Source organism: Glycine max, chromosome 17 (assembly GCF_000004515.6).
Source record: "Glycine max cultivar Williams 82 chromosome 17, Glycine_max_v4.0, whole genome shotgun sequence".
NCBI classification, from domain to species: Eukaryota; Viridiplantae; Streptophyta; class Magnoliopsida; order Fabales; family Fabaceae; genus Glycine; species Glycine max.
Genome location: NC_038253.2, coordinates 2627973 through 2640988, shown reverse-complemented (window position 1 = coordinate 2640988; position 13016 = coordinate 2627973). Strand labels below are relative to the sequence as shown.

Here is a 13016-nt window from a genome sequence, read left to right as displayed (position 1 = left end):
TCAACTATGTCGTACTTTTGTTCACAGAATTTTCTCACAGCATCATTTTTCAGTGAACTCCTCTATGAATTGTGGTAGAATACACCTGTGAAAATACTCTAACATTAAGTTAACGGTACAAAGATGAACTAGTATTAATGGATAAATTGGAATGAAATTAAATTACCTCAATCTTGATCATCCCGTTTTACAGAAGTGAAACTAGATGTTTTGATCTAAATTTTCCTTTAAAAATAATATAAATAGAAAAAATATAATGTTATCATATCTTTCCTCCAATAATAGATAATTTTTTATATTAGGTGTTATCTCTATCTCTATGCCAGAAGATAAAATTTGTCTTTCTCCTTATTAATTTAAATTTGCTAAATTCTCTAGATCCGGTTAGCCTATTATACCAGCCACTAAATATGAAGGCTTATCCAATCCGAGTAGGAGACCTTTGAAGCAAATAATAGTTTGAAGGTGGTTATCTAAGTCTTTGAGCAAATCAAATAAATAGCATCTTGCTGCATCCAATGTCAACTGAAGCATAACAGTTTCATTGACAATTATTATTATTTTTATTTCTGTTCAATTAGTAAAAATGCTATTTGTGCAGGCTCAGAGTACCTGGCCCTATTGCGAAGGTCTTTAAACTGATTAATTCATGACATGCTCGTGGCAACCCTTATGACTGAAGGATATGTTTGTAGGATCTTTGTTTTTATTATTTATATATTTCCATCATAAACTATAAACTTTATATGAAGAAAAAGTCTTTATCGCTGGCAGATTAGAACTTGCACTGACTTTAATGCTCTCATTTCAGTTCTGCTTCTGAAGATCATCACTTTGCTGTTGAACTTGGGAGCCGTTGAAGCTTGAAATTTGTTAGAATTGGAAAGCTCACTTTTTTCCCCGATATATTGGAAAACTCACTTTGAGTATGTAGATGAAGTTTTACGATTATTTTGATTCCGATTGATTATTCAGATCAAGTTGTATTCCAAAAATGGAATAAGAGTATTCACTATTTCTTATTTTAACTAACATTTTGACAGGTGCGGTGCTTGCTTGTATTCCTTTGATGAAGTGATTTAGGATTCTGATTGAATTTTTAGATATAAAATAAATCATGTTAAAGCTGTAGGAAAGAAGAGATTGCATAAGCAACACCTTCCCATTGCAATTCAAATATATATTTTGCAGTTATACATATAACTATTTTTACGCTTGAAAACAGATCACACATTGGTTTGTTTGAAAAGAATTGCATGTTTGATAAAATGACAATATATTGTTAATTTATCCATATAGTATACATTTTATCACCAGAGGCAGCAGTATAAAATCCTATCACTATATAGATCACCAGAGCCAGAGGTGAAAAGTATTAAAAAAATTAAGTAAAATTTATTTTATATATTGAAAATATATTACTCTGCATAATGTGGGACATTATCTATAACTGTCACCTACTATTTTATGAGGAAAAAAACCATGAACTGAAAGGATAAATCATGAACGGAAAGGTAAAACATTTCACTAAAATAATTGTTTTAAAATAATTTAAATGATAATTTATAATTTGATGATAATATAAAACTCTTTTTACATCTTAGGGCATAGAAATTAAACTCATATTTTATGAATATGACTTTTACATCATATTTAACTTTAGTTGTAATTATTTATATTTATTTGTGATTAAATGAAAAAATCAAGATAAATCTTTTGACTTATTTATGTGTAATCATTATTATCTTCTCTGTGCTAAATTAATCATCACTATTTATTTCTTATTTATTATTTTAACTTATATAATTGACAATTTACTTTAAAAAAATTAAAATACTTGGAAAAAATTACTTTCTCTTATAATTTTAGAATTTTTTTAAATTATTTTATAAAAAAATTTAATATAAAATTATTTTCTACTGCTTACTGATCTTTTTACTTAACTAGTTTAATGTTTATTTTCTTTTATCTAGATCAAAACTTATTTTTATCTTAAATAAATAGTATACATTTAATAAAATGACAAAAACAATAAAATTCAATTCAAAATTTATTTCAATTTTTCACATGATATTTAAGAAATGAAGATGATTGTTTTTCATAAAAGTGTTAAAAAATTTTAACTTAATTTACATGATAAAATATATAAAATATAACACGAGGGGTAATTCTTTTATGAAAGTAAGTAGTAAAGCTTATGCTTAATTTAAGAGAAAAACATAACTAATGGGATGAATATTTTTCATGAAAGTATGAATGACAAATTTAAGCTTAACTTACAGGATAAACAATTTACCTTAAACCACTTTAAACTTTGAATTACTTGAAATAAATTATAATCTATCATAATCTTTGAAAAACTTTTTAATTATTATGATAATTTTAATATAATTTTTTTCTTACTATCTTTTGACATAATTAATTTAATGAACTTTTTTATCTAATCAAATTTTATTTTTCTCTTAATTAATTAGTTTACTGTTAATTAAATTAAATAAATTAAAATAATTCAAAATTTTGTTTCAATTTTTTCCCATGATAGATCCACTTATTCCAACCATTAGAGTAAGTGGATCCCTTCATTTATATATATATATATATATATATTAAATGTAATTTAAGATTTACGTTTACGTGAACTTCCAGGTTCATTATCTCGAGAAGAAAGTTGAAACGTTTTGGTGATAACAAGTTTATTTTTCCATTACAGAAAGTCGCAGCCATAAGAAGGGAAGCGGGTTAAGGCTGCGACTTAAAAGCCGTTCGGCAATATTATCATTATTTGCTTTCATCGTATCAACTAAAATAATTTAACAAAGAAAATATGGTACCATTTAATCTTACTCCATCAGAAATTGCATCTAATCTGTGTCTAGATCTCAGGGGAAGAAAGTCGCAGCCATAAGAAGGGAAGCGGGTTAAAGAACACTAAAACTTGAAGATAGCAGCACCACTTGATGGCTTGGAAGCAAATACATAAAGGCCAAGATCGTTCTTCTTAATAACGCCCTTGTCTATTCTAGACTGGTAGAAACATTCCTGCATTGGATGTAAAGTTCAGCATTGACAACTTGTTAGCTCCAAATCTCCAACGATTAATTAGGAATGTCAAATATAATATGATAGCAAACCTTCAAATTAAGGATAAATTGTGGAACTATGCTCTCTTTCACCAAAGCAACAGCACAACCACCCCATCCAGCTCCAGTAAGCCTTGCCCCAAGAGCACCATTGTTACGACAAATATTTACAAGTTCTTCCAACTCCGGACAGCTGATTCCATGAATAAAGAATATATCAATTTTAAGTGCTGAACAAGGAAACTAAATTTTACAAGTATTCTTCATTCTGCTATTTTCAAGGTTGAAAAAGCTCACATGACAAATCATGCCTTATAAAACAATCCTTCTAGAGGGAACCAAACGATTGACTATGCATACAATTTAAGAGTACTGTTGTCTGTAAGTCAATACCTGCATTCATATAAAACGCTGCAGCTATGATGACTCTCGTTCATAAGGTCACCAAGCTTCTTTAGCATGTCCTCGTCACTGAAAATAATTGAGTAGTTAACATAAAAGAAACCTACAGGTTACTTACAAAAGAATTACAATATATGCAAACTATGGGATTAGTCCTCAAGGATTTTTTATGAAAATAAAGAAAACTCGTTGGAAGAAATTCAGAGTGGTCCTCATCCAATTTACAACCAAGACCAACTCTATACTGCAGACTGCAAGCTACATTGTATAGTAGTAGGACATGGAACAATAACATTTTAATGGGTTTGCTGGATGTCTTACTGTCACATTTAAATGAAAAGCTTATAAACCAAGCATATAATATCAATATATTACAACAAGCACTGTAGCATAGCATCATGTTGCTATCAGTTAATGTCTACAAGCGAAAGCAAATGGAATGGTTGCATGCACCTGATAATAGAAATGTAAAATCAGAGTTTCAAACTCCATTCATCTGTAACTGAAATTTTCTAGGGTTAAAATTACTCTTCAACATTTGGCTCTTATCCCTTTGCACTATCAAAACTCAATCAATTCTTCTAGAAGCTATGAACTCCTAACTTTTAAACAATATGAAAATGTTAATGAGAATTACATTGAAAACAAACAACACAGATGCATAGCTACATAAGATAGATCCAAATGACTCACCTTAGATTCGAAGATACGACATCCTTGAAAGCATGAACCCTCTTGGCTTCTGAATACACATGAGCAGCTCTCTGGAAACAAAATGTGTCAAAATTAAATAACAGCATATAAAAGGGATAATGCATTACCTGTTAATACTTTTTACCAATGGATATGCTTATTGGCAATGGTGAAATACAAAAGCACAAGAAATTTATAAATTATTTCCCAATTGGAGTATGTCATACATGAAACCTTCTAACTAAATAACAAAATGTGCAGTCCGGATATACTAAGTACTAAAACTATCCAATCAGCAATTGTCACATGCTTATATAGGTGGGATAAAAGTAACTCCACCGCTGGGCTTAAATAAAATCCAGTGATATGAACACTAAACCAGTAGTGCTTTCTAATTAGTACAGAAGTACAGAACAAGAGAAAAGACTAATACCATTTAAAAATGTATTTTTTTTTAACCAAACTGACAATAAATAATATATTCAGATCTTGTTATGGTTATACAAATAGCGGTAACTTCGCTAATGAAGCTTAAAGAAATAACCTGATGCAACTTGTATTGCTTTGCAACTTTTAACACTTCTAAATAAGCTGCATTATTGTTCAAAAATGAAGTCAGCTTTTCCCCTGTAACTGCTTCAATTTCTTCAGCTGTATATGGTTCTTCCTTCAAATATTCCTGTACCAAAAGGAAAGTTTTTATAACGGGGTAAAGGTTTTAGAATTTTACAAACACAAGAGAATATTAAAGTTCAAAGAAATCCATATCAATTGAAATGAAATGTTCTCAATACAAATAAAAAGATAGTGTCACACAAGGCTAATTCTAAGGATGACATCATACGAGGTACAATTACCTTTACAGCAAGTACAGGATCAGATGAGTTATAAATACCAGCAAATGATACGCATAACCCTTCAACATCAGACAGTGTGCTCACTTTTGATATTGCCTCTTTTGGATCCATCCCTAGCTTTATAGCGAGCACAATCTGGAAAATTTCACAACAGTGTTTTTAGATAATTAATATAATCGACAAACCAAAAGGATCTGCAAGTTGTTGGTCTGCCTAAGCAACTAGCTTTTGATGCAAGCACACATACATGTGTATAAAATGATTAAATTCAACATGAAAGTACCAAAAACATCTTAAATGAACAAGATTTTTCTTGTTCAATTCAATAATAGAAATAGGTAAAATAATTATTGGATTACAGTATATGAAAAAAATTAAAAAAATGCCACTAGAAGTGAAGTAGGACAAGTGGTTTTGGTAGTTTGCAAGAAGTCATAAGTTGGTTCAAATCACCGTCATCTCTTTGCAGCAAACAAACAAACAAAAAAGACACTACCGTCATCTCTTTGCAGCATACAAACAAACAAAAAAGACACTACCAAACTATTTACGCATTCTCATTCAATAAATGTGTACCCTAACAGGTTATATATCACTCAAGAAATAGTAATTAGGGAGTAAGTACAAGAGTAACATTATTTAGGTTGAAATGTACTCACAGAAGCCAAATGGCATTCAACAACCCTATTATTATAATTTGTGGCAGCAGTAACAGCCTTTTGAGACTCTGCCAAAGAATGAGCTATCACAAAAGTCCCACCAGCAGGAAGTTGCACATCTGTTGCACGAATTGGGTTGAAATCAATCAGTTCTGCAAACCCAGTCTTGGCCATGACAGAGATTGCCTGCCAAGTAAAACCAAATAAAAAGATTTTAGTCCAGGTAAAATGTCAGAACATCTGAAGAAGAGAAGCACAAATTGGATAATAAATCCTATATACAGTACAAAAAATTTAATAAAAAGAATCTGATGAGAACCAGTTGGAAGCAGATAATGCATCAATGGACAATATGATGCAACATACATCTACAGTGAGTGACTATCATTTTCAAATTGTGGCCACAACAATGGTATCCTACAATTAATCATCCTTAAATCATGGAAATTAATCAAACTATTTGCATCACTTCCTACCCAAAAACAACTCATTTTAAAAATCAATATTTTATACAATGTAGAGCTTGTGTTTCAAAATTCATACTTTAAAAAATTGTACAGTGAAATCAAGTAACAAATAGTAAAATATATTTGACACAGTTCAGTTCTGATTGATGGATTAAACAACACCATATGCACATGTTCAATTGTTCACCTGAGACATTATAATTTGAATGTTAGTTATAAACATTGGTCAATCAGTGCCAATCAACAAGAAGCTATAGCATAGTAATTATGAGTGTCATCCCATAGGAGATATGGAGGAAAAGATCATATTTGGATAGGTAGTTGACTAGTTGGGACATGTTCACATAAAAATTAAACTTAAAATGTCTGTAATAAAAGATGTGCACAACCTGATCCATCCCACCAGATTGAGTCCCAATATGTCGTTCACAATCACATGTAACTTGTGCAAGTTCTTTCTGTCAACAATATATGATAATTTGTGTCAGAAACAAAATAAACAACAATAAAATATTTTTCAAAAAGAGATGCATTCAATAAAAGCACTGTAGTAAATTGTCCATCTAAAAGGTACAATAAAAGATGTATCTTAGATGTCTACAAACAAAATTATAAATTTTAGCTTGTTTGAGTAATGAGAATAACAAAATTCACTAAAATAAATAAATCATGGAAGCATAGAGATTTATGAAACATCAACTTCAACATCCACAAATAGTTTGAACTAGGAATTAGATCTGACCTTCCAAGGGTGAATATGTGAAATTCCAGTAATACCATCATGTCAGTGGTGAACTGATATTGAATTTTGATATACTGTTAAATTATTCCACTTCTAAAAAATTCAACTTTTTTTTTTCTATTGTTACTTAAATGGCACATAAAATTCCAGCAATAACTCCTTATCATAACTCTGAATAATTAATATAAAAAAAATCTTACAAGCTATATATGCAAACAATTTATCCATTCAATGCTCAGCAAGAGCTTAACAGAATTTGCTCCACAAAGCACAAACTATTACACACACACTAGTGCTTGCCAGTCCAAAAGGCGTACCTTTGGGAAGTTCACATCAAAAGCAGCCATAATAGCAATTGTGGATGAGCAGACAAACGCTGCAGAGCTTGATAGTCCAGAACCTGCAAAAAAAAAATATTGCTCTTTTCCTTTTAATCTATTGCCATCAACGGACAAATTGTCATCTCTAATAGAGAACCAGATATAATGATCAACATTAACTTAGAGGTAAATTTGCATGTCCTTAGCAGCACATTTCTAATGAACTAATGAACACACCTGTCGGCACTGTTCCATCAACAAGAACTTCAAGTCCAACAGGTTCACCAACATTCACTCCTTTCAACTTTGCATAGTCATGGAAACCTTTGTACCTACAGCAGTTACAATATCAATTAATACTGAATTGAACAACAATGGTATACACTCTTTCTTGTTCACCCAAAAAAGGAAATCACCACATCTATCCATAAGCCCCTTCATTCGTATATAGCAGATCATTTAAAATTCCACACTACAAATGGTAAATGTATCATTAAAATAACTTGCAAGCACTCGTTTTCATAATTTAAATTTGAAAAGTAACCAGTATGCACATTAGTAATAATTCGAATGACAAACAATCTGTATAATCTCGATAGTGTTAACCAAGGTTCATTAAGCAGAATTATAAGACTTCCTACATATGATAATCTTAGAAAAAGGAATGTTATTCTCCAAGATGTGGCCTATGTGCGTCCTTTTTGTCTTGAAATAGAAGAATCCTGCTCTTGACAACTCTTTTCGCACCACAAGCTGGATGTTGTGTGGAAAATTTGTTACGGATGACTCAATTTGAAAACAGTGCTTCCAGCAAATTCAGTTGATCATTTGAGGTAACAGTGGATGTTATGGTGAGGAGGAAGATCAATTTTATGTGCCTACAAGAAACTAAGTGGACAGGTGAAAAAGCGAAAGAATTAGACAACTCGGGATTTAAGCTGTGGTATACGGGAAAAATCAGATCAAGAAATGGGGTAGGGATTATTGTGGACAAGGAGTGGAAGAAGGATGTCGTGGATGTAAGAAGAGTAGGAGATCGTATCATAGTCTTAAAATTGGTAGTGGGACAGGACACCTTTAATGTTATTAGTGGGTACGCACCTCAGGTTGGGTTAGCAGAACACTTTAAGGTAAAATTTTGGGAGGATCTAGAAGGGGTACTTCAGGATATACCCCAAGGAGAGAAAGTTTTCCTATGAGAGGATCTCAATGGACATGTAGGTAGCGTGGCTAGAGGTTTTGAGGGGGTGCATGGGGGTTTTGGCCTAGGGGAGATGAATGGGGAGGGTAAATCCATCTTGGAGTTTTCGGAGGCTTTGGATCTTTCTATAGCCAATACATGGTTTAAGAAAAGAGAGGAACATCTTATCACTTACAAAAGTGGAGGGACATGTTCTCAGATAGATTTCTTCCTTATCAGGAAGTCTGATAGGAAGTATTGCTTGAACTGTAAAGTTATCCCGGGAGAGAGCTTGACTACCCAACATAGAGTTTTGGTTATGGATGTAAGAATTAGAGATAGGGCAAAGAGAAGAGGTCCTCTGGTAGCACCAAGGATCAAATGGTGGCACTTGAAGGGTGAGAAACAAGGAATCTTCCAACAAAAGATATGGGAGGGTTGGTGTGGACAATCACAAGGAAGTGCAAATGATATGTGGAACAAGATGTCCCAAGAGATTATTAAAGTGGCTAAAGAGACGTTGGGTGAATCTAGAGGTTTTGGACCTAGGGGTAAAGAATCGTGGTGGTGGAATGAAAATGTTCAGAGCAAAGTTAGAGTAAAAAAGGAGTGTTTCAAGGAGTGGTCTAGGTGTAGAAATTCTGAAACTTGGGATAAGTATAAGATAGCTAGAAATGAAACAAAAAAGGCGGTGAGTGAGGCAAGAGCCCAAGCTTTTGACGGACTATACCAAGCTCTAGGAACCAGGGACGGAGAAAGATCTATATATAGGCTTGCTAAGGGTAGAGAGAGGAAGACTAGAGATTTGGATCAAGTAAAGTGTGTTAAGGATGAAGAAGGCAAAGTCTTAGTGCATGAAAAAGATATCAAGGAAAGGTGGAAGGCGTATTTCCACAACTTATTTAATGAGGGATATGGATATGACTCTAGCAGTCTAGACACAAGAGAAGAGGACCGGAACTATAAGTACTATCGTCGGATTCAGAAACAGGAAGTAAAGGAAGCGTTGAAAAGAATGAGTAATGGTAAGGCGGTGGGGCCAGACAACATACCTATTGAAGTGTGGAAAACTCTTGGAGATAGAGGTCTTGAGTGGCTTACCGAACTCTTTAACGAAATTATGAGGTCAAAACGTATGCCGGAGGAATGGAGGAGAAGCACGTTAGTGCCAATCTATAAGAACAAGGGGGATATACAAAATTGTGCAAATTATAGGGGAATCAAGCTCATGAGTCATACCATGAAATTATGGGAAAGAGTGATTGAACGGAGATTAAGAAAGGAGACTCAAGTTACTGAGAATCAATTTGGTTTCATGCCAGGAAGGTCGACCATGGAAGCGATTTATTTATTACGGCGGGTGATGGAGCAATATCGCATGGCCCAACAAGACTTGCACTTGATTTTTATTGACTTGGAGAAAGCGTATGATAGAGTGCCTAGAGAGATTTTGTGGAAAGCTCTAGAGAAGAAAGGGGTTAGGGTTGCATATATTCGAGCTATCCAAGATATGTATGATAGGGTATCGACTAGTGTTAGGACACAGGGTGGAGAGTCAGACGATTTTTCCATCACAATTGGTTTACATCAAGGGTCAACCCTTAGCCCCTACCTTTTTACCTTAATTCTGGATGTCCTCACGGAACAAATCCAAGAGATAGCGCCGAGATGCATGCTCTTTGCAGATGACATAGTCCTCCTTGGAGAGTCGAGGGAGGAGTTGAATGAGAGGTTGGAAACTTGGAGACGAGCTCTAGAAACACATGGCTTTCGCCTAAGCAGAAGCAAATCGGAGTATATGGAATGTAAGTTCAACAAAAGAAGGAGGGTTTCTAACTCAGAGGTGAAAATAGGAGACCATATTATCCCTCAAGTCACACGGTTTAAATATCTTGGGTCTGTAATACAGGATGATGGGGAAATTGAAGGGGATGTGAATCATCGCATTCAAGCAGGATGGATGAAATGGAGAAAAGCATCGGGGGTGTTATGTGATGCAAAGGTACCGATCAAGCTAAAGGGAAAGTTTTATCGGACTGCGGTAAGACCGGCGATTTTGTACGGAACAGAATGTTGGGCGGTCAAGAGCCAACATGAGAATAAAGTAGGTGTAGCGGAGATGAGGATGTTGCGGTGGATGTGTGGTAAGACCCGACAGGATAAAATTAAAAACGAAGCTATTAGAGAGAGGGTTGGAGTAGCGCCTATTGTAGAGAAGATGGTGGAAAATAGACTTAGGTGGTTTGGGCATGTAGAGAGAAGACCGGTAGACTCTGTAGTGAGGAGAGTAGACCAGATGGAGAGAAGACAAACAATTCGAGGCAGAGGAAGACCCAAAAAGACTATAAGAGAGGTTATAAAAAAGGATCTCGAAATTAATGGTTTGGATAGAAGTATGGTACTTGATAGAACATTATGGCGAAAGTTGATCCATGTAGCCGACCCCACCTAGTGGGATAAGGCGTTGTTGTTGTTGTTGTATTTGAGGTAACATGCCTGTGGGATGGGTTCTAGAATGAGGAAAGAAAGCTGGTATGTGGTATGGTGTGCATGTGGGTGGTGTATTTGGAAGAATAGAAATGCATGTATTTTTAGAAATGAGGATTTTGATGCTTCAGTGCTGGTCCAGAAAGTTAAGTTCGTTGCTTAGTCCAAGTTAAGGCAGAAGTTTAAATCATTTGAAGCCGTGCCTGCTAGATGGGGAAGTCTTATAATTCATTTGCTAACGTTTGATATATGACAGGCTTTGGCTGGGGTATAGCAGTTTGGGCTGAAACATACATTGCACATTACAATTAATCTGAGGGGGAAGTGGGAACACATCACTGTATGCGAAGTAGTCAGATGGGATTTTGGGTTAATTGGTATTTTTGTCATGCATGTGTGATAAATAGCCATTAACCTGGGGATGATTTATACATGTAACTGTATTGTTTGGTACCACTGGTAACGGTTCATTAATACAGTATAATTGATTTTGCTGATTTTTTTTTTTAAAAAAAGTAGAACAAACACAAAGCGCATACATCTAACTAAGCTTGCAATTATTATAACCTTAAAACAACCAAGGTAATGGCAAGAGAAAAATGAAATAAACTCACCCACATATAAAATAATGTCCCCATTTGTGGTTCTTCAAGTCGATTTCCTGCATGAAAAACACAACCAAAGAATATCAGATCAAATTACCAACAAAACATAGCACGATCTTATTGACAAAATGAATCATAAAGAAAAAAATATTAAACACACATTTCTGAAAACGGTCTTCATTGTTATACAGTAGTATTTAAAACAAAAAAGGATTGGAGGATCCACCTGGAGAGGATCGGCGGGATAAGTACAAAGTGAATATTTTTCACCATTCACGTTAGCTATCTTGAGAACCTTTTCCGCCTCATTTTTCCGAATCGCCACGATCGTGTCTTGCCGAATTGCCATAGGCAGCACCGAATAACCTTCATAATCAATGTGCTCCCCAATCAAGTTCACTCTTCCTGCACCGCAGAAACCAAAATAATCGTGAAACACCGCAATATTCTAATCTCTTATCATAAAAACTAAACAATTAAGAGAGAAAAAGAAATAGAAAATTTAGAAATTGAGAGAGAGAGAGAAGAACCAGGTGAGCGAGCGAAGATTTGAGGATGATGACCGAAGATTTCGACGAATTTGGACTTCAAATTATCGAAACGAAGCTGAGCTTCTTCGAGTGCGGAACCTCCGCCATAGACGGGTTCTAGGTTATTGTTAATCGGGATAGGAAGCTCCTCGTGCTTCGCCATTCCTCTTTCGGAATTCAACTCTGCAAACTCTTTCTCTTTCTTTTCTTGTCTCCTCTATCAGCTCGTTGTATTTCTGAAGCGTAACGAAAACAGTTTTTAATAATATGCCATTTAATTCTGTAATTATTGATTACTAGCAATAATAATAGCTAAAAAAAGGAGAATGTGTTTACCTTTATTCGGACTGTTGATGATATGATTGTCCTTGCATTACAAAAACGTTATTTGGATAGCGAACCATGATGATGACGATTGAGATTTGGAATTTGGAAACAACCCAAGATAGCTATTACGTGGCACTGACTCGTCTCATTCGATAGAAACCTTCTTTTCTATTTTTTTTTTTTTTACTCTTGCTATTTACTTAACTGATTCATTGAGATTTTAATTTTTTAAAAATATCTGATTAACAAATCAGGAACTGCCAAGTGCCAACCCTGATAGAGATTGACAGAGATTGTAGATCTCGCATTACCTTCTTAGGCAACATATTTCAGGTAAGACTGCACTATATCCGTTACGATCTTATACAGTAAATCTCTTGAATTTCGGATAAAAGTTTCAATCTTTGTTTTAAAAAAACAAGAAAAGTCGCTCTAATTGAAAATTTTTAATTATTAATCATTAATCAATTATACATTACTGCCGATGCATTAAATTCATCTGGGGGTCATAAAGAGTTTCAAGATTACATCAATTATTATTGTTAGAATATTTTATGAACAGTGTTTATCACTGTTTTTAGATTCCTCCATTATTATAATGCAAAGCTGTATGATTAGTATATGGCTTTATCATTTTTTTAGTCAACCATCTACGTCTTTGAAATAT

The 13016-nt window shown here is 34.0% G+C and overlaps 1 protein-coding gene and 1 long non-coding RNA gene across 2 annotated transcripts; one reads left to right on the top strand and one right to left on the bottom strand.

The window, feature by feature from the left end:
- Positions 1 to 291: 291 nt before the first annotated feature.
- On the top strand, positions 292 to 1488 carry LOC102667434 (uncharacterized). The gene is made up of 3 exons (XR_418979.4): positions 292 to 465; positions 602 to 691; positions 812 to 1488. It is a non-coding gene; the product is annotated as an uncharacterized lncRNA (long non-coding RNA).
- Positions 1489 to 2676: 1188 nt separating this feature from the next.
- On the bottom strand, positions 2677 to 12511 carry LOC100803230 (galactokinase). The gene is made up of 14 exons (XM_006600322.4): positions 12359 to 12511; positions 12023 to 12258; positions 11719 to 11897; positions 11502 to 11548; positions 7458 to 7552; positions 7218 to 7300; positions 6548 to 6616; positions 5692 to 5877; positions 5033 to 5167; positions 4720 to 4854; positions 4176 to 4246; positions 3474 to 3551; positions 3132 to 3273; positions 2677 to 3039 (listed from the first exon to the last, which is right to left on the bottom strand). The coding sequence occupies exons 2-14, from the start codon at positions 12183 to 12185 to the stop codon at positions 2929 to 2931; spliced, it is 1494 nt and encodes a 497-aa protein (XP_006600385.1). The 5' UTR covers positions 12186 to 12258; positions 12359 to 12511; the 3' UTR covers positions 2677 to 2928.
- Positions 12512 to 13016: the final 505 nt, after the last annotated feature.